Consider the following 22,682-nt stretch of genomic DNA (forward strand, 5'->3'; position numbering starts at 1 on the left):
AAGAATATTTTCGTTCAAACTGCACAATATAATTGTCTATTATCTGCGACCAAATTCTAAAAAATCACAACTTACAAAAGAGCTGATATCGCCCAAAACCACTTACAGTGGAGGTGTGATGCAAGTCCTGTTGTCCACTTACAAAGTGCTCGGGAACCGGAGCCGTTTTCCAAGTTGTCATTTTCAGTACAAATACATGAAAAATGGCATTCTCCAAACAATCAAAATCTTTCAACTTACTCTGTATGATTCTATCTGCATATCTATCTATAGATGGTCGATCTCGGAAAATCCGCAGCCAATCTCCATGAAACTTTGCAGGAACCTTAGTCAGGCCATTAGAACTTAAGTTTCATTCATCATTATCCCAGGAAAAATCAGAATTTTGTGGAATTAATTAATTTTCGGAACAATTTCTCTCATATATAAATGTACAGCCATTTTGTGTTGATAGTGTTGTGTAAATCAAGGTACATATACATACTGAAGGTAACGCAAATCCTCAGGGAATAGCAAGAAATACGGATCCAAAGTTTCGGGTGAATATAAGATTTGTTATGTTGTAGACGTGACGTTTAGCGTGATAATGTTGTTGGAACTGTGTTGTTTAGTATTGAGTTTTGGCATGTGTTGCAACTTTGCAAAGTAAATTTGACTTATGTCCAACATTATAAAAGCTATATTCACCCGACACTTTGGATCCGTGTTTTCTTGCGAATTCGCGTCAGTGTTTATATACTTTGGTGTAAATAGCCTCAATACGAACAACAAACACTCTACGGATAATAACGGCATAGTCAAAATGGCCCAAAATTATATCGGCTAAATTTGAAGTTTTTGGACAAAATGATGTATGGACGACTTTTTCATTACCAAAAATACATACATTACTTTTCGATTGGACCACGGTAACCACTCGGAACCACCTGGAACCACTTGCAAAAATCAATCAAAATTATCCGTAGAGTGTGTGTTGTTTGTATTGAGGCTATTTAGTGTTTTGATGATAGGTGTGAAGTTGGTTGTAATTTGGTCGAAATTTCAAAATACAAAGTTTGTGAATATTATGGTTTACATGTTGGGTAACTAGAAAAATTGGGTTGTAGTGATCGACTAAATACAGTCCCATCATAATCTAAAATTAGGAATCCATTCACAAATACAATACCACATAGCGCTAAAAGCATACCACCACAGATTCTTATTATCATAATTATTTAATCGGGTAAAATTTTTGTTGATTTTTGCGTGTCGAATCTGTAAGCGTCGCCTACACCAATATCAGTTCTTTTGTAAGTGGTCTCCACTGTAAGTGGTTTTGGGCGATTACAGCTTGTTTGAAATGTCAACTTTAAGAAAAAAAAATAGTTTTTATCAAGTTGACATAGATCAAGTCCAAGGTTCTTCGAAATTTCAAAAATCATCCACAGAGAACCCTAACCTCAACGTATGTACAGTGAAAATGAGCAGACACTTTGCTCATGTTTGAAAATAGAAACAAATGTTTTAATGGTTTTCATGGTTTTCTTGTAAAATAATGAGCTTAAACACTTACACCATACAAGAAACAATCAAAATTTCACCTTTTATACATTGGAAATCTATTAAATTAAACGTTTTTGTAGATCCGGAAAAAACATAAAATTAAACGGCATCTCAATTATTTCAATTTTTTTCACCGAGTTGAGGTTAGGGTTCTCTATTGATGACGGTGCAGCTGTCAGTGTTCGGATTTACCACGGCACAGTAAAAGTAACCCAGGCGCTTGTTTGACTAGGGACCTGAATAACCTAGTAGCCCTATGTTTTTTGCGAATTAAATTTTTCAACTCATGTCAGTGTTCATTTGAGTTCATTTTCATACAGTGCATTAGGTCCCTCATTTGACGTTTCAATAATGAACCGCTTCTGCCAGGTTTACTTTTACTCTGCCGTGGATTTACAGTTACTCGGACTTGATCTGTTCGATCTGTTCCAAACAATCTGTAATGAGTCTGTTCAATAAAAAGCATCTATTTGTCAAAATTTGTGCGTCATCGCCTTCGTGGACTCAGACTCAGAAGTGTCTTAACCTGTTCTTTCAGAACCTTGGTTTTAACTCAACTGACAATCTGACTTTTTTTTAATTATTTTTAACTATATTTTTGAAAAAGTGCTAAACATTTGAATTTATTGCCTTTTCGACTTTCGAACTCAACCACCTATTCTGCCTTGTTTATTTATTTTCAACACGTATTCTAAACAATGAGTTTACTTTAGTCATACGAGTTATGTGCGCACGATGATCAACTCAAGGTATGTATGTTTAGCTGTTGCTAGTTCGGCATAAGCTTCTGGTTTAGCTTGTAAAAATAAAATATATAAAGTAGAAAACATTAATCGGTCTGGAGTCTGTAAGTCTTTAACACGCTTAAGACAAATACACCATACTTAGGTATTATACGAGTTTTTTTTTCTTCTTGTGAGTATCGTTACATAATAATATTTAAAAAAAAGTAACAAAAATACGTGGCAAAATGAAACTGTTAATAATGTGTTATAAGTTAGGTTGATCCTTTTTATTTTTTTAATATCTTTGTTCAAACGGGTAATGGTTTTCGACTCGAAGGCAGTGCTATCATGTCCGGAGCGATAGCAGAGGACTTGACTCAGTCTAATCCCCAAAAAAAGAACGAAGATTTTTTTTTGAGGCGCGTCAACTATGTATAGCCGAACATTTCAGTTTCTACCTTTTGGTATTTATCACCACAAAACCTTTACCATCCTATTCTCGCGTTAAATATGAACAAAACGAGCTATAACTCAACTATGTATGTTTAAAATTACCGGAGATACATCGTTTTGAAATTGGTCCCATACCATACTAAATACACCCAATTGATTTTTTCCAAACAATCAAAATCTTTCAACTTACTCTGTAATGTTTCTATCTATCTATCTGTCTATTTATCTATCGACGGGCTATCTCGAAAAATCCGCAGCCAATCTCCATGAAACTTTGTAGGAACCTTAGTCAGGCCAATAGAGCTAAAGTTTCGTTCGTGTAATTAATTAATTAATTTTCTGAACAATTTCTCTCATTAAAAAATATACAGCCATTTTGTGATGATAATGTTGTTCGAGGGGTGAGTCACTTTTAGATTAAATGGATTAAATGGTATTAAATGGATTAAATGGTATTAAATGGATTTAATGGATTAAATGGATTTAATGGATTAAATGGAATAAAAATTGGATTAAATTGATTAAATAGGAAAAAAGCTCATTTTACCAAATACTTTAAAAGTCTTAAAAATGGTTCATTTTGATCGAACCACGTACTACAAGTCATACTAGAACGTTAAAAAGCATAAAATTCCACTTTTAGAAGTTTTTGGTGTAAAATGGATTAAATGGATTAAATAAACTTAACACCATTTTTACAAAAAAAAAATTCTATGCCTCACGAGTACTTAAACGCCCTGGGGATTGTGCGAATCTAATTTTCGTAATTAGTTTACAAATTTTTTAGGTGGGTGGCCTAATTATTTCGGTAAAACAAAAAAAAAATTTTTTTTGAAATAATGGATTTAATGGATTAAATGGAAGTGACTCACCCCTCGGTGTTGTTATGATTGTTGTGAAGTTGGTTGTAATTTGGTTGAAATGTCAAAATTCAAAGTTTTTGAAATTATGGTTTTCATGGCGAGCAGTTGGAAAAATTTGGTAACTTTCTGTGTATGTTGGGCTGGAAAAATTTGGTCACTTTCGGGGTATGTTGGGCAGCTGGAAAAATTTGGTCACTTAAGGTGTAGCTGATTTTCACCAAATTTTCGATTTTCGTCAAATTTTTGATTTTTGTCAAATTCTCGAATTTCGTCAAATTTTCGATTTTCGTCAAATTATCGAATTTAATGAAATTTTGTCAAGTTTTGTGAAATTTCGTCGTGTTTTTTTGAATTTCATCAAATTTTCGATTTTTGTAGAGTGACGCGGTAAAGTACACTTTACTTCATTGTGAAAATGTGCTTACAGGACGCTTACATGCAACATGACTTAATTTAAAAAATAAATATTTTACGTGTTACGGCATGTTTCATTTTCATTTACATTGCCTAATCACGTAAAGCATTGTACTTACCCCTTTGGGTCGGGCTGTAACACCCCACTTATCAAATACACAACTTGGAACCTCGGAAGTAATATACTATTACTCCCTTGCACCCCTGGGAAATGATTCATTACCTGACGACATTTGTCAGTAAAATAGCATACGTGCATCTTTCCGAATGGCTATTTTGACTAGCGTGGTTCAAATTATATGAGTTAATAGGATATAGGATAGTTAGAAGTGATGGCTTTGTATTTGGGATAAACATCGTCAGTTAGATTCGGATATGTGAATTATTTTTAGAATCTCCAGTTTTATTCCTTACAATATTTCGAGAAATTAAATTTTTGAAGTATCCACTTACGAAATTATATTGTATGTAAGTTCGGTTAAAAATGCCACAAGTCTGGGTGTTAAGCTCCATTTTAAGAAGTGATTCATACTTTTAAGCAATTTACCTATCAAATTAATTCAAGTATAAATCTAATCGCCCGCATAATACAGAGTTCTGTAGAGTACAAATATTTCTCCGACAGAAAATTTTCTCAAATATCTGCATAGTATAGTATACTCTGGATACTGAGGTAACAATTTTGTGATAAAGCAAACTCTCAAGTGTGTTTTTGAGCAACTTGTTCCCGTAACTCTCTTTTTGACAAATGTAGAGTCTTTATATCCGTGATGACGATGTATAGATCTCTTCGTTTGGTGAAACTGATGACGGAAACGTGAGGAATGGTGGGGAAAAGTGTGCAAACTAATCGAAACCAACTTCACAATTTCACATAGTAATGAATAAGTGAGTGCGTCCAATTCTTTGAAATGAATGCAAATGAACTAAATACGGGGAATTCCCTTAGAAGCAAAGTTGGTTGTCATTAGTTTGCACACAAAACCGAACCGTCGATCGTCACGCCAGCGGTCATTTTAGTGATCTATACATTTACACTTGTCGAAAAACAGTTACCGACGCAAGTTGCTCAAAAAGCCACAAATGAGTTTGCGAGTATCACAAAGTAGTTTCCGGGTTAATGAAGTACGTAGCAGCTTCCAATTTATTCTGATTTACTACCTACCCCATGCGAAAGTTGATTTCCACATAGGGAAAGGGAAAGGAAAAAAATTAACCCAATAGTCCACATTTTCAAATGGAAGTAATTTTTATCTAGAATAGTGATACCCTACTGAACTTTTTCATGCTGGAGTACATAAAATCTTGTTGCTAAGACATTGGTGTTCTCATCTCTTGCGCAAAACGATTCCGGTGAAGTTTCGACTGAAAATCGGTCAATTCAAATTTGTTCGATTCTACAAAATGAAATAAAAAATCTTTTACAAATCGACCATAATTACAAAACTTTCAATTTTTAAGCACTAGTTAAGGGCTCCGTATAAATAGAATGTGCACTATTAGAATGGTCCCTAACGAGTGGTCCAGATTTAAAAATCAATAATGAAGAACAGCCTCGTTTTTCAAGTCAATTCCGAAAAAAGTTTGAAGACTCGTTTTTAAAAGTGTTTTTATAAGTGTTTACAAAAAAAATAGTGAATTTCAGGATGACAAAGTAATAAAGTATGCAAATTTATCTAATTTGACAATAAAAAATCATTGAAATTGACGTTTTACATTCAGAATTTCTCAAATTTTAGAAATTTTAGAAATTTTAGAAATTTTAGAAATGGCATTTTTGAAAAATAGGCCCTGGGTGGTTTAAGAGTTTTTAGTGTTCCACACGACCCACAGCACTTTCAAAGCTAATAGAATAATTATGTCCTGCTTCCCTCTCATTCAATTTATATCTATTGGATCATTGTCCACGGTGGGGCTGAACGAACTTTAAATAAACATGTCGACTTCCATCTTGGTTCTTTTCATAGCTGAGTTAGGGGAGGCGTGTACTATCCAACGGCACATGTTGCAGGTGCAACCGCTGAGCCGTTTCTGAGAACTAGGAATATCGTCGCCTGGCTCCGCGGAAGTTGCTGGACCAGTGTTTGAAACTGGAATCGGTAGAGGGACAAATTCTAAGAACAACCATGTAAAAATTATTGCTCTCGGTCATTTGGTCGCAGAGCAATAGAAGCTGAAAGTCGAAAATTCCACCTCTTCAAGGAGTGATGCCTCCTCGACGAAGTTCCCGATCCAGCACTTTAATAGCGTTTCTAGACAAGGTTAATGTGCTCTTTCGAATGGCAATAAATTTTTTTTGAAAGTGGTCTGTTTTGGTACATTTTCAGAAAAGTCACTTTTTTGCTACCCTCGGTGAACTTTGGCTTCAACACAATATACCTTGTTAAAGTTAGTCCTGACGTCTCAGCTTTCCAATGATACCGAATATGCCATGTATGATTCTCAGCAAGAACTATTTATGATAAAGATTTTGCATCGAGGTCGGGCTACTAGCAAATTTAGGGTCATTGAAAACGAAATTTACAAATATTACAAATTTATGTCTTTGAGTTATGTCTTATCGACTTATGTGAGTTATCCATTGTTTTATATCTGCTTATTTTGCCATAACAAACATAAAAATAGAAATTTCGTTTTCAATGACCCTAAATTTGCCAGTAGCCCGACCTCGATGCAAAATCTTTATCATAAACAGTTCTTGCTGAGAATCATATATGGCATATTTGGTATCATTGGAAAGGTAGGAATTCAGGCTAACTTTAAGAAGGTATGTTGTGTTGAAATATTTTAACCGGCAAGGTATAGAACCAGCCAAAGTTCACTGAGGGTAGCAAAAAAGTGGCTTTTCTGAAAATGTACCAAAACAGACCACTTTCAAAAAATTTTATTGCTATTCGAAAGAGCACATTAACCTTGTCTAGAAACGCTATTAAAGTGCTGGATCGGGAACTTCGTCGAGGAGGCATCACTCCTTGAAGAGGTGGAATTTTCGACTTTCAGCTTCTATTGCTCTGCGACCAAATGACCGAGAGCAATAATTTTTACATGGTTGTTCTTAGAATTTGTCCCTCTACCGATTCCAGTTTCAAACACTGGTCGAGCAACTTCCGCGGAGCCAGGCGACGATATTCCTAGTTCTCAGAAACGGCTCAGCGGTTGCACCTGCAACATGCGCCGTTGGATAGTACACGCCTCCCCTAACTCAGCTATGAAAAGAACCAAGATGGAAGTCGACATGTTTATTTAAAGTTCGTTCAGCCCCACCGTGTGTCATGTGCATTTGATATGTCAAATTAGTTGTCATTTTCACAAAGCTAACCTCATACTTTGAAAAATTTGTATGATATTTTATTTTTTTAGAGGTTAGCTTTATAAAAATGTCAGTTAAATGCATAATATCAAATGCGAGGGTAGCCTTTCGATGAACACACCCTTGGTGCATGACATATCTTTTATTCATTATCTTTGTATTCTACTTGTGCAACTGTCAACCAATTCTGTTTTTTTTGTGCTTTAACCTGTGAATTAGTTAAATTAATTTTGATTTTCCCCAAGAAAACGTTGAAAAGATAAATTCAAACGTTGCACTGTTGTTTTATTTGATATTTCGACAGTCAGTGACGGTTTGACATTTCATTTCACCTTGGAAGAGTCCTTACTTGCGCCACTAGTTCTACTACCTTCGTGATAAGCACAGATGTGTCTAAACCTTATACGAATTATTATATAGTTTGTCTACGGTCTCAACCTGTTCTTTCAGAACATTTGTCATTGTAACGGTGCAAAAACGTGACATGACATATTACACTTTCGTGACTCAATGTCGTGTACATAAAAAAAGAAAAAGAAAATGAGACCCGTGCGAGGCGTATGAGGCGTGCACGCAAGAGAAAGCCATGAAAATATCGGTCCATGATATAGAAAATAAATACAAAGTCAATTTATACTTTTCTTTGTATTATCTCTTTACTTCCTAAAACTGCTCAAAGTCGCGTCTGAAAGTAAAAGTTCTCCTAACTGACGATTTATATACTGGGCAATGTATAGGTGGTTTCACATACCTTTTGTATTCGAATTCGCAATGTACTGGCAAACTTGTAAGCCCTGTTTAGTTACTGCGGGTGGAAGAGTTTTATACGTGATAACAAATGGGGACATAAATGGTAACATCACCAGTTAAACAATTTAATTTGAGTCTGTTCATTACCGTGTTAAATCACTCGTCAACTGAAAAGTAAAAAATTAAATTTTCTTTTCAATGTTGTAAGTTACTCATTGTTTTTTACAATTTTTTACGATTCGCTAGAAAATGACCTCATTTAATTGTATTGAATTATATTAGAAAACCATATTTCTCACAAATTGTATCAAATTCTACGCAAAAATTGTCAAAGCAAAAATTAGACCAAAAAAATTCTAAAAGAAAAATTTTACCAACAAAATTTTGCGTCACAAATTGGCAGATGATTCGGCTATTTTTCATTTGTATATTTTTTTAAGGACGTATTTTTCCCAATTTTAACAATTTTCTTAAGAGTGATATCGCCAAATCTTCAGGTGATTGGAGAACAAGCGGTTTCGATTTTAATGAGTGATAGCTCGTTGGATTCGTCTTTGAATTCTAGGCAATCTTTCACTTTTTCTAAAAAAAAAATGTTTTCTGTGAAAAGCATTCAAAAGTGAAGACATGTCATGACATGTCAGAGGGTACCGAAAACAGTTTTTCGACAATAATTCAAGAAAAAATTATTTTAAATTGTGTAATGTTGTACGAATGTCGGCATTGGAAAGACCTACAGGTAGAGTTTATGAACCGCTTGGTCCACGAGAGTTATGACTAAAAATATAGTTAACGTTCGAGGAGTCCGCCTTCTCTGCAGCTTCGATGTTCCACGGAACTGAATATGAGGTGTTGTAGCTGGCCTCACCCACTATCGTTCCACATATAAATGAACCCAGTACTATTGTGCTGCAAGCCTACAGAAGTCTTGGAAAAAAAAGTCGGTGCCAAAATGCAGATTTATCCTTTTGGAAAAACGATATGATCAAGTGGGAGCAAACGGTTTTCCAAACTCCTGTCACGTAGCAAATATTGGTCCGAATGAAAATTAAATTACTGTTCCGGAGTCCTGAGGTGATTTGCTATACGCTAACATTTTATTTGACTAAAATCCTCCGAGAAAAATTTAATAATTTCTCTCTTGATATTACTAACATTGGATCTGTTTTAGCGACATATATTCGCGACATAGCGAAGCATTTTCCTATTAATAAGGTAAAAGAATAGTAGACGATAAAAAATGATTGCCGAAAGAATGAAAAAATCTACATTTTGGCAGACTTCTCTAGGCTTACAGCACAAAAATACTGGGTTCATTTATATGTGGGACGATAGTGGGTGAGGCCAGCTACAACATCCCATATTCAGTTCCGTGCAACATCGAAGCTGCAGAGAAGGCGGACTCTCCGAACATTCACTATATTTTTAGTCATAACTCTCGTGGATCTACTAGCATCAAGCGGTGCGTATACTCTACCTGTAGGTCTTTCCAAGACCGATATTCGTACAACATTACAACAATTTAAAATAATTTTTTCTTGAATTATTGTCGAAAAACTGTTTTCGGTACCCTTTGATATGTCTTCACTTTTGAACGCTTTTCACAGAATTTTTATTTTTCAGAAAAAGTGAAAGATACGTGTTTCCCAGAATTGAAAGACGAATCGAACGAGCTCACTCATTAAAATCAGAGACCGCTTGTTCCCAAAGTTAAAAAAATCACCTGAAGATTTGGCGATACTCTTAACAGTATACTTTCCTCAACACTTGCCACTTGTGACGCAAAAAATTTTTTGGTAAAATTTTTCTTCAAGAATTTTTTTGGCCTAATTTTCGCTTTGACAATTTTTGCCTACAAGTGCAGAATGCGTCACCTACAGTGATGTCAGTTGTTTTGGAAGTATGCACAGGGACTTGCGTCACTTTTAATCTTTGAGTGTTTTTGACCGATATCTGTTCTTTTGGAAGTTTGGTTTGATTTTCTTTTACTTTTTTCATAAAAGTGTTTTTTCGACGTTACAGATGATACTCTATCCGAATCTGCAATTAAAAATTTAGGAACTAATCTTAGAACTCCGAACACTTCACTTACATCGAAAAATCCGTTGGGAGTTAGGAAGTGCCAGAGGAATCATTTCTCATCTCCAAAGTTAGGAACCAACCTTTGAACATCTCGCTTATATCGAAAATAACCCAAATCCATCAAAAAATCCAATGGAAGTTAGGAAGTGCCAGAGAAATCGTCTCTCATTCCAAAATTTAGGAACCAACCTTGTAACACGTCACTTATATCGAAAATAACCAAAATTCGTCGAAAAATCCGAAGGAAGTGCCAGAAGAATCATCTGTCATTCCAAAATTTAGGAACCAACCCTGGAACACCTCACTTATTTCGAAGATAACTAAAATCCCAAATCCATCGAAAAATCCAATGGAAGTTAGGAAGTGCCAGAGAAATCGTCTCTCATTCCAAAATTTAGGAATCAACCTTGTAACACGTCACTTATATCGAAAATAACCAAAATTCGTCGAAAAATCCGAAGGAAGTGCCAGAAGAATCATCTGTCATCCCAAAATTTAGGAACCAACCCTGGAACACCTCACTTATTTCGAAGATAACCAAAATCCCAAATCCATCGAAAAATCCGATGGAAGTTAGGAAGTGCCAGAGGAATCATCTGTCATCCCAAAATTTAGGAACCAACCTTGGAACACCTCACTTATATCGAACATAACCCAAATCCATCGAGAAATCCGAAGGAAGTGCCAGAGGAATCATCCCAAAATTTAGGAACCAACCCTGGAACACCTGACTTTTATCGAAAATAACTTAAATCCATCGAAAAATCCAATGGAAGTTAGGAAGTGCCGGAGAAATCATCTCTCATCCCAAAATTTAGGTTTAGGAACCAACCTCAGAACACTCATGTCGAAAATAACCCAAATTCATCAAAACACTTTTTCATCATACAACCGACGTAAGGGCATCGCCGGGTTTTTTTTTTACGTTACGCTTTAGCAACGGACTAGAAGAACATTTAAGTACTACCCGAAAATCATAGCTAAACACAAGAAACTCAAATCAGAAAAATTCAAAAAAATTTCAAAAATCTCTCGAAAGCACAAATCTCAAAAACCTTCAACAGAAGGTTCAAAGAAAAAATTCAAAGAAAAACTTCAAGATCACTAGCTGAAAAAAAATTAATTCTTCTGACACACACACATAAAACACGCTGTTACATTTGAATGGAAACTTCCGTGAGCACGTGCAATTGCGGAATTATAACGTTCGTTTCTACAGGGAAACAAGTTTACAGAAATCATTTGAGATTTTTTGAAAATATCTTGGAAAGTCGAATACAAACAAACACTTTTTGGTCATACTTCCCCGAGACGTTATGCCAATGATGGTGTCAAACTACAAGTCTTGTCAATAGCTTTCAGCAAAAAAGAAAAAAAAAGTTCAGTTAAATTGGTTCAAGTTTCGTGGAATAAACTAGAATTTTCAATAATTTGCTAAAAACAAGCATAAATTTTTATGGTGGTATCTCTCCAAGATTTTCGGCCACCGGCCTAATATGTGGCGTAAACGACGCGACGCGACTGGTCAACAGCTTTCAAGGAAAAAAACGTTTACTGAAATCGGTTTTCATTTGGTGAAAATATTTCGAAAAGTCTCAAATTAGCTGGAATTACCCATGTATGGTTCCGCAATCTACGACATTTTTTTTATTTTTCTAGTAATAGGACTTGCGTCACGGGCGCTATGCTAACGCGCGTCCATGACATTTATGATTAAATCAAGCTTTTGAGTTTTGTCAGTTTCACGTCAGGGGTATAGTTATATATATATGCAAGCCGAAGGTATTCTCAGCATTATCTACAGAATGTAATATGACGAAATTCGGAATATTTTCGTTGAGTCGTTACCGTCCATTAAAACGTGCATTTATTTTTGCTGTCATTTAAACATCTCTTTATTGTCAAATCAGCCTGAAACATTACAATTTTTTACCTGTGCCGGTTAATTTTGATATTAGGTCAAAAGCCCATTTAGGTTGGTCATGTGGAACCATGTGTCCTGCTAGACGTACAACGCTGTAAGTGAAATTTCCCACTTCCCTTCTGTATCCGGCAATTTCACCGTCCACCAGCCATTGCGTAGTTGGAACCGTCCTAAACTCATCAGACCCATTGAAAAGCAGTTTTAGCAAATAACTTTCGATTCCCTTAGGACCACAGAGTAAGTCTAACATTCCACTGTAGATGTGCACTTTGTAATTGTCAATGAGAACTTCTAACCATGGTGCTACCGAAGCCAAAATATCGTTCGCCAAATTACCCAACACGGGGTTGTTCTCGTCAAAAGCCACGAAAGTTCTGTCACCGACATTCAGATACTTTGAGATAGATGAGTTGACCAAATAGTTGCTTACTATATGAATTGTCTCATCGTAACCATCAGGTATCAAAAAGTTGTAGGGCGATGTGAATCCAGTCAAGTTGTTGAACAAACAAGTTCGCGTGTTAATCAGAGAAAATGTGTAGTAAAGAGCAGCTGCATATTGTTCTTGTTCGATGAGTGCGAACGCATTACTTTCATATTGATTGAATATTTGCAGTGCATTTGCGTCAATGAAGCCCAAATTGTGGAATAATTCACCGAAAGCAATTTGATTAATGGGATCCGTGACCCCGTTGCCTATCGCGAAGCCTTTCAGATTGATGCGATCGTTGGGATTTTGGCTATTTCTGTTCAAATAAATCGTATAAGCTAAAGATGGTACGTACTTTCCGGCGTAGGACTCTCCGGAGATGTAAAACTCGTTCTTTCTTAGCTCCGGGAACAATTGGAGAAATTGACTGACGGTGGAGAACAAATTTTTTCCAACATCCACTTGATTCGTTAAATATCCATCCGAACTGTTTGTGAAGCTGAAGCCAGCGCCCACTGGATTGTCGATGTACAGTAAATTAAGATTTTCATTCCATGGGTACTCTCGTTCAGAGAGAGTGTTGTCCTTATTGACATAGATTGGTCCGTTTTCCATGAACAGTCCGTATAACGACGAAGCACCAGGACCTATTTAATGGGCGAAAGTTGTAAATGTTAAAGTCAGTAAAGACAATGCAACAACAGAACATTTAATGTTCGTTTAGTGTGCGCAATTGACCTACCTCCTTGCAACCATAAAATTAGTGGAGCGTTCTTTTGGTTGTTTTTCGCAGGGAAGAACCAGAAGAACATATTGGAATCAAACCGTTCGTCAACAGTAAAATAGCCGGAATAGCTTTTAATTTTCTTCTTCAACAGTTCCGGTTGTCTAACTTCTGCTAAAAACCGTCCTTCAGCAATTTTTCCTCTCTGAATGTATCGGGATAAGAACAATGGAGTTCTTGAGTTTACATTTTCATTCCCGAAGACATTGTCTTCTGATGACGAAGAATCACTTTCCGACGAACATTTAGCAGCAACTATTGCCACGAACAGAACTATTAGAACTTTGAATTTATTCATTGTCAAGTTCAAACACTTTCAGTAAATGGCAACTCAATCTGTCCAGTAAGCGATTGTTCTTTAAAGAACAAGAAATTCAAATGAATGATATTCCAAGAAAAAAGTGCCGTTTTTATAGGAAATTTTTTTAAGATAATCACCATCTGATGATGTACAACCAAATTGATAAAAGAAAATTTTCATTCATTAAAATATAATTACAATAAGTGCCTAGGTAACTGACACTCCGATTTTGCTTTGATAGCGAAGACATGGTTAGCATTTATTGATTATTGAAATCAGTCATCGCACGATATCTTTGGCGAAATATTTTAACATTAATTGCAACTGTTCGAATTTGCCTTTTCCTTTTCTATTTTTACTTTACCATTTATCGGTTCGATGAAAAAGATAAATTTTACATGTTGAAAATAGTCCGGGAGCTTGTGTAAAGGCATGAAACTCAATGAAATGAAATAGCAACCCGGTACTGGACGCTTTCCTATTTCTTGGTGTTGTGTCACATTCGGATTTATGATCAAATACATCTTTTATTTTCTAATTGACGCTGGAACCTCAAGCCTCTTATGCAATGACACTCATCAACGCACTTCAAGCAAAAGTTCTATTAACAACAGCTGTCGATTAGAGTACTACTTTGTATGAAAAAAGTGTCCTAATTTTTTTACAGTACCAAAATTTGTTCGATACACTCTCCAGTTTCAGTACCCTATTTAAAGTACCACTCATGCTTGAAGTGCATTGCACTCACTAAAGACTCTTCGCGAATTTGTCACTTTTAAAGAAAATTAAAGAGTTAAGTCGAAAGCTTCATCAAAATTTTAATAAGCGCAGGTCCCCAGAGGCAAATTTAGTGTAGTGTGTTAAGCTGTTCATTCTGAACAAATTTACTTTGGAAAAATACCACCCAAATAATTTTGCTGCATCTAACTGTAGACACGTGCGTTATATATTTATGACGTTGATTTATTCGAACATTTTGATGGAAATTAAAAATGTTCAGGAATTTCAGTCAAAAAAAAATCCTTCTTAACTAGGGCAGACTGATAAACTATTTCGTTTAGTGTTAATCCTTTCAAAGATTAACTTTACCGTAGTGCCCATCCTTATCGATTTAGGTAATCAAAGTACGACCATCGTTTAGTGTTAAAATGTGTTAACTTTCAGTAAGAATTTAATTGTTTATGGTGATGTAACCTCAGTCCAAGAAAACTCAATATTTCACGAAAATTTGAATCATATTTTGAGTTTCTCGGAGTTAGGTTACATCCACACCACAAACATTAAAATTTTTGCTCTAACTTTTAAAATCGACGCAACGCACTTCAAGCAAAAGAGCTATTAATGACAGCTGCCAAATGGAGTACTATTTTGTATACACCGTTCAGTTTCAGTACCCTATTTAGAGTATCACTCATGCTTGAAGAGCGTTGATTGACGCCTTTTTGGTACTGATGGTATTTGAAAGCCTTTAGTTGGGCTTATCGGAAACGCTTGCGAAATTTTTCCATCGATGTGAGAACGTTTCTAGATTTCTCGTTAATTGTATCGTTAAGAGGCACCGGTACTTAGCTAAAATTGTAGCCTACATTTGTGTGCCTCGTATTTCATTTTTGATGATATCTTTTCATCAGAAACCTTTTTAAAAATGTACGACCGCAATTCCGACCACGAATGTGTTAGCTTTAAATCAAAATTAGTTTTGCTTGTAGTCGTTTGGCCAGCTATGAGAAAAGTGAGCAGTTTAAAGAAAATTTCAGAAAGTGCTCATTGTTCTCATAGCTGGTCAAACTGCTGCAACCAAATCTATTTTCTGTTGAAAGCTAACACATTCGTGGTCGGAATAGCGGGCGTAAATTTTTGAAAAAGGATTCTGGTGGAAAGATATCATCAAAAGTAAACTAAAATCCAGTATTTAAAAATAGCCCTAATGTAGGCTTTTCAGCAAAGTGCCGGTGCCTCTTAAGCCTTAACGGTTAAGGGTCGCCAATGATAGTATTTGTTTGCTATGGTGTGTATTCCACATGACTACAAAATAAGTATCGCCAAACAGTAGGCAATTCGTGTAGGATTTACTATCAGCATTTTTCTATCGATTCTTAGTTTGGTTTTTTCGTTCGCAATACTCCTTGTTCATTTTTACAGAAAGCTGATGCATAATGTATATTTTGACGACGACAGAGTAAATCCAGGCTGGAGCGATTCATTTCTCGGATGTCAAATAATGGAACTATAACACAATGTATAAAATGAACTCAAATGAACACTGGCATAAATTGATTTAATTTTTTTGGCAAAATATAAGGCTACTAGATAGTTCAGGTCCATAGTCAAATCAAGTGCTCCTGCCTGTATTTACTCTGTCGTGTCTTAATACACAGAACATATAAAAATTAATATCACGGGTGGGTGAATGAAAGCGATTTGAGGCTGCATTTTTACAATTTTCATGTTGATTACTTTAGCGCATTTACAGCGTGTCTATATGTGTCTAAGTCCATGTCGTTACGATTTCATTTGTTTTTCAGTAAAATCAAAGGCCACACTGCAATATGAAGATTTGCGTTCTGTTATCGTCTTACGGTGGAGTCGGTTCATCATTTGAACACTATGAGTTGTATCAGAACCCAGGACTCTACGACAAGAAACATGTCTATGAGCAGAGAATCATAGCCAAAAACAATGCCAAAGAGGAAATCGACCGAATATTGCAGGAAGGATTTGATTTAATTTGGCATTTTTTGTGGGGACCAGTAAATGAGGACATTGCCGGTGTAAACGAAATCAAGTATTTGGAGACGAAGAATGTGTCGATGATTGGGACATCATCAAAATTTTTATCTTTAACAAAATTGGATTACAAAGAAGCTATGGCGTCTGCCAATATTAAAACACCAAAGGGAATTGTAGTTAAAGGGGACGACGAGTCCTTAGCTCACTTGGAGTTAGGCCATCTAACGTTTCCATTGATTGTGAAACCATCGGTAGGATGCGGAAGTGAGCACATGACGGAGGATTCCGTTTGTCATAATGTCGTGGCACTGGAACAGCAAGTTAAACTATTGAAGTCCAAAATCAACGTAAATTACGAAATTTTAATCGAGGAATTTGTTGAGGGCGACGAGGTTGCTGTAGTTATTTTGGAAACAAAAAACGGAGTAGTAGCATTGCACCCAACGATTTTTGTTTTTCCGGAAGATTGGCCACCGACAAAAAAGTTTTTAGATTTTGATGCCAAGTTCGTTGGAATTGAGCGCGGTGATATCATCCACAAATTGTTCGATGGAAATACAGAAATGAAAGAAAAAATTGAGGAAACGGCCATTAAAGCTTACGAAGAATTGGGTGTACTGGGAAGCGGTTACGCAAGAGTAGATTTTCGTGTCAAAGGATCGGAGGTGTACGTATTGGAGGTAAAACAATAATGTTGGCTGTGCGGTGATTGATTCTAAATCTCATCTCCATTCTTTAGATTAACCCTTGTCCAGCATTTTTTGCGGAGCTTGGTAATAGGAGTGGGGACGATTTCGTTATCGAATCAACATTTCCTGGAGGACACGAAAATTTGATTGAAACGATCATTTCGTCCAAGAGACGTTTTGATGCGATTCTCAAAGAATACAACGGTGTGACAGCAAGCAATTATGACGCCGCTATTGAAGTCAAAGGGAAAAATCTGTTTGCGATTTGGGAATGTCTAACCGATACATTTGATTATGGTGGAACTGTTTTGGATTTGGGATGTGGAACGGGCTTGGTGGGAAAAATAATCAAGAAAAAATATGATGCTAAATTGACTGGAATTGATTTGTCGCCCGAGATGGCTAAATTGATCGATAATTATGAAGAACTTCACTTAGGGTACATGGAAAATGTTGTGGTAGAATTGAAGGCAAGGTCCTTCAATCATATTGTAAGTGCCGGTGCTCTAGCGTTTATTGATCAAAAAAGTTTCGTAAATTTGTTCGTCCGACTGTTCTTCTTGGCGACAGATTCACTCACTTTGATTATTGATGAAATGAGCGACGAGTTTAGAACAGATTGTGCCGTGAAATACAACGTTATGTTATTCAATCATGCGGATACAGTGAACAATTACTCCATACCAAAGGGATGGAATTTGGTCTACAGCAAACGAGCATTACTTTGGACATCGCCTAGAATTGGAACCGATATTTATGGGCTTGTTTTTCGTTACGAAAGATGCACGCGAGTTTAAAATAATACTGACAATGATACGTCAATAAATCAGCTTGAAAACATGAGAAAATTATTTCCACCAATCCTTAACAAAACCCTTTGACCATACATCAGAAGAGATTTTGAGCGAAGCCGAATCATCCTACTTCTACTTGTAAACTTCTCCAACGCTTTCGATACCATACAAAACACATGAAAAGCTGTTGGAAAAGCTTCGGACCGATTTTAATTTTCCACTGTAAACTTTGGGAAGGTCGTGAAACCTGCCTCTTTCCACAATAAAAATTCGCCACGCCATACACTGACAAAAAAGTTTCGAAAAACTCAGCTGTTGCAGGTAGCTTTGTCTTCTTTTGGATTCCATTGGAGAAGTGGAATACAAAAGAATAAAATGGAAATTTACGCGAGCTTCCCAAAGTTTAATGACCTGTGAAGGACGACCCTGCTCATATGAAAACTGTAAGCTCACAGATTTTCGCCCGACTAAAGAATCTCTAATCTCCGACCAAACTACAACAATCTCTCTCTTGGCGGACTGGACTGATAATAGTAAAATCGCTTAAATTCATGCGTTCTTCGCAAAGTCTAAGAAAAACGCAATACTAGTCTGATCGTTAGGTACTTTTGTTCTGGCTCTTGGTGTAATTCGGTTGGGGGGAATTGAGGTAAACAATTCCATTAACTTCGAGAGCATTGTGAAGTCAACCAAAAAAGCGAAAGTGAATTTGAAAATAGTTACCGTTACTAGGTTCCAGATGTCAACCCTGCCATTTAATTATTCAAAATTTATTCTGCTTTATTGAACAATTGATATTTTAAGGGATTTTCACCTAAACGAATTGCCCCGTTCACGTGCACCCATGAATCACATTGATGCAGACAAAGTACACATCGTCGATGAACCATTGGATGCTATCAATGTGATCCGAGAACGATCTTTGCGTGGTCAGGTGTACGATGAGTCTTTCTACATTTGCAACATTTCCGATATCTTAAATAAACATCGCATCTGGAAACAGTACATGCCCAGAGTTATTCCATATTATGGTGAGTTAATCGATGTTTCAATTCGAAGGGTCAACTTAGATACAAATTTAATCTAATTACTCAGAACCTTCCAATTTTTTGATTCCAATTACAGCTGTGAAATGTAACGACAGTCCAATTGTTATTGAAACATTGGCTCTTATGGGTATCGGATTCGATTGTGCATCACGAGGTGAGATTTCCAATGTCATGAGTTATGGCGTAGACGGCAAGTCGATCATTTATGCGAGCCCAACTAAGCCGATTGCTCATCTTAAATTTGCGGCTGCGATGAATGTTACTGTTATGACAGTTGACAGTGATTCTGAGTTACAGAAAATCCGTGCACATTATCCCAAAGCAAAGTAAGTCTGAATTCACAGTCATTCCGTTTTGTGTCCATTTTTCCTCCGTGTACATGAAAGTTGGCATTTAATACAATAGAGCACTGTTTGATATGACAACTGTCACGTACACGGAGGCAAAACGGAATGAAAACGGACGACTCTGAGCCCACCTTAAGCAGTTACTGTATACTTGCAACGAAGCGAAGAAATGACAGAAAATGTGTCATTTTACGAAAATTACGCTTCGCTCGGTAGATCAGTTGAAGTTAACTAGTCATATATCGCTCTTAAAACTCTATACAGTGTTAAAAGAGCATAAAAACATCGGAAAAAACGGTCAATTTCACTGATCTCGGTATGTCCACTCTCTTTTAACACTGTATACACAGTGGCGGGTAACCTATGGGCAAATCGGGACATTGCCCAGGGCGCTGGAAATTTGGGGCGCTGAAGAATGAGAAATACAAAGGTTCGAAAGTAGGAAATCTCAAAATTTTCTCGCTCGCTCCGCTCGTGATACATTCCTCCCTACATAACAATGAATGCATGGGGCGCTGCAATCACCTACTCACTTCACGACAACAAATGCCCAGGGCGCTGGATTCCTTAATCCGCCACTGGGTGATGGGTGATATGTCAAAATTTGTATGTAAAAAGGGGAAAAAACCAGTTATTCAACTGATCTCGATAGGTGATATGTCAAAATTTCGACTCTCTTTTAACACTGTTATGACTGTTACGACTGTTATGACGAAAGAGAAGGAAATATAATTCAGCCCAGCTATTTTAACTTGCCTTGAGGTTCAAAATTCATATGAAAATATTCAAGGCGAGTTATAATTTGTGGGTATTCTTGCTCTAATCATAACAGGAGAGTGATCTGTCTGTAATACATTTTCGTTACAGTTTGCTACTACGCATTCGATGCGATGCAAAGGTATCTTTGAGCCCACTTGGTGATAAATATGGCTGTTGTCCAGACACAGAAGCTGAACACCTAATTGAATTAGCCAAATCAATGGATTTGAACGTATTTATGGAAACATAGAAACGATTTGCTTGCAAATGATTTTTTTTTCTTACTAGATTGTTGGGATTAGTTTTCACGTGGGTTCTGGTTGCCAGGATCCACCCGCTTATTCAAAGGCAATTCATGCTTCACGCAAGCTATTTGATTTTGCTGAAAATCTAGGATTTCATTTCAATATTTTGGATATTGGTGGTGGTTTTCCCGGTGATAATAATACTAATATCAAATTGGTAAAACTATTTGCAGAACAAATCGCTGCTTTAACAAACAATTATTCCTAATTCGCAGATTGCAACCATTATCAATGATAGTCTCGATTTACACTTTGCATCGTCAAACGTAACGTTTATCGCCGAGCCGGGTCGATTTTACGTAGCATCAGCATATACGCTTGCTTGCCAAGTACATTCGATACGTGAAATTCGTCAAAATGGACAACTCGACAGCATGATGTATTATGTTAACGATGGCGTTTATGGATCTTTCAATTGTAATTTGACCGATCACAAAGCCATTTATCCGCTCACTTTGAAGGGTGACAATGAAAAGATGTTCAGAAGTACAATCTGGGGCCCCACATGTGATGCACTCGATCGGGTAACTACACTACACGTACACACACACCCACAGAAAACCAATCCATTGGAAAAACGTTGTGTATTTTAGGTGTGTGAAAACATTTCAATGCCTCGTCTTGATATCGATGATTTTATCATATTTGAGAATATGGGCGCTTACACATTGCCAATGGCAACCAACTTTAATGGTTTTGCGTTGCCAAATGTTGAATATTTTATCGAACGTAAGCATTTGTAAGTGTCTTGATAGCCAAACACAAGGTAGATATATGTGGGAAGGTAATGCCAATCAGACGCTCGGCCATTAGTTCGAAGTTTGATGCTAACGACCACAGCACTGCTTCTAGCATGCGCATAGAAAATATTCAGAGGCTGATGACTAAATCATCCAAATTTGACAAGAGCCAATTCAGTGATCATGCTAGAGTAGTGCTGTGTAACGACCAAATTTTTTGTTTTTAATGAAAAGAAGTGAGGGCGTTTGTATCGAACTTTCGTGCCACTGCACATCTGATTCAGTTATATTTGACATTACCTCTCCACATACCCTGGCCAAACCATACATAGAAACACTGAAATGAATCTATTTGCTTGTCGACTTCAGGGACGAAATAAACATTGAAGTACTCAACAGATGGAAGAGCCAAATAAAAATCGGCAGCTGTGGCAAAAAATCAGCTGGCAGGGCCTAATTTACCGAAAATAAAAGAACTCTTCATTGTTTGATACAGAAAAATGCCTGATGTTTCAATCAAATATTGTCCACAAAAACGGTTCCGTCGCAGATAGATCTCAAATCATCCATGACCGTGAAGTCATTCCCTAACTCTTCTCCAGGCCTCCCACTAAATTTTGCCCTGTCCGAAATTCGGACATTTCGGACAATTTGTATAAAATTTCGGACATTTCTTGAAAATATTTCGGACAAATTTTTTCCAGTTTTCACTAAAGAATCGCAATAGGAATAGTCTGTGAGACATTTAAAATCATTCCTTCACCAAATTTTAACGCTTTATATCAGCAGAATTTGGTGACAAATTCTAAACTCAATAATTTGTTCGGAGTATATTTTGACGTGACATGAATTGATCATTAACCGGTATATAGGACTTGAAAAATGTTTTACTAAAAGTATTGTTAAATTTGAGGGTTAACTGAAACCTGGCTGAAAATGTTTAAAAAAGAAAGAAAAAGTTTTAGAACGGCTTTCTTCATATAAGACTAGTTGAACTTCCAAGCAACATACTTTTTTACCGCAGACGACCCTCAACTTCAATTCCAAAAATTTTGTACTAATGCTTAGAAATGTATATTACTTTACTAATGTAGCCTTTCTCTCACTAGTGAAAACCCTTTCCCTCGCTCGTAAAGTAAAACGCCATACTATACACCGGTTTAGTAATTATACAATAGTACGTTCGATTGTTCGCACTTCAAAGTGCTTGATTTCTAATACGTCGACCTTCAAAACATCAGTCGTATTTTTACTTTTTCGAAGTTCGATACGCCACAGGCAGGTAAACTTTCTATTTACTTCCACGTAACTTAAAAAAATTCCACAATAGTTCCCTTATGTCATACTGAAGAAAATGTGTCGGTTTTGAAAATTCCGTGAGTGTATGTACGTAAAATTAATTTACTGCCTCATGATAAAAATTTTAAGACAAAGAATTGGTACACGGAAATTATAATTGAAAAATGTATTAAGCGCGCCGCAGGCGATTTTTTTTTGTAGAGTCTTTTATAAGTTTCAATATTTAAATCCGGTCAGATCTTGAAGAAAATTTCGGACATTTCGGACAATTTCGGACAAATGTGTAAAATTTCGGACATTTCGGACAAGTGCCTGCTCTTCTCCTAATTTTTCTTCGTCAAGAAATAGCAGTTCATCAGTCAGAAGCATCCACTCTTTCTCACAAATAT

General features: G+C 36.4%; 3 protein-coding genes and 1 long non-coding RNA gene across 4 annotated transcripts; 2 read left to right on the top strand and 2 right to left on the bottom strand.

Moving 5' to 3' along the window:
* Positions 1-1,521: 1,521 nt before the first annotated feature.
* Positions 1,522-18,768, bottom strand: LOC119084197. Its single transcript, XR_005089020.1, has 3 exons — positions 18,759-18,768; positions 18,293-18,298; positions 1,522-1,655 (listed from the first exon to the last, which is right to left on the bottom strand). It is a non-coding gene; the product is annotated as an uncharacterized LOC119084197 (long non-coding RNA).
* On the bottom strand, positions 12,009-13,662 carry LOC119084192 (vitellogenic carboxypeptidase-like). Its single transcript, XM_037194069.1, has 2 exons — positions 13,239-13,662; positions 12,009-13,143 (listed from the first exon to the last, which is right to left on the bottom strand). The coding sequence occupies exons 1-2, from the start codon at positions 13,576-13,578 to the stop codon at positions 12,062-12,064; spliced, it is 1,422 nt and encodes a 473-aa protein (XP_037049964.1). The 5' UTR covers positions 13,579-13,662; the 3' UTR covers positions 12,009-12,061.
* LOC119084191 (D-alanine--D-alanine ligase-like) lies at positions 16,107-17,849 on the top strand. Its single transcript, XM_037194066.1, has 2 exons — positions 16,107-16,991; positions 17,051-17,849. Exons 1-2 carry the CDS (start codon positions 16,131-16,133, stop codon positions 17,795-17,797), a joined length of 1,608 nt encoding a protein of 535 aa, XP_037049961.1. The 5' UTR covers positions 16,107-16,130; the 3' UTR covers positions 17,798-17,849.
* LOC119084193 (ornithine decarboxylase 1-like) lies at positions 18,626-21,486 on the top strand. Its single transcript, XM_037194070.1, has 7 exons — positions 18,626-18,825; positions 18,920-19,169; positions 20,058-20,181; positions 20,238-20,411; positions 20,470-20,778; positions 20,848-20,993; positions 21,364-21,486. Exons 1-7 carry the CDS (start codon positions 18,639-18,641, stop codon positions 21,449-21,451), a joined length of 1,278 nt encoding a protein of 425 aa, XP_037049965.1. The 5' UTR covers positions 18,626-18,638; the 3' UTR covers positions 21,452-21,486.
* The last annotated feature ends 1,196 nt before the right edge of the window (positions 21,487-22,682 follow it).

The sequence above is a fragment of the Bradysia coprophila genome, unplaced genomic scaffold (genome assembly GCF_014529535.1).
Source record: "Bradysia coprophila strain Holo2 unplaced genomic scaffold, BU_Bcop_v1 contig_732, whole genome shotgun sequence".
Lineage (NCBI taxonomy): Eukaryota > Metazoa > Arthropoda > Insecta > Diptera > Sciaridae > Bradysia > Bradysia coprophila.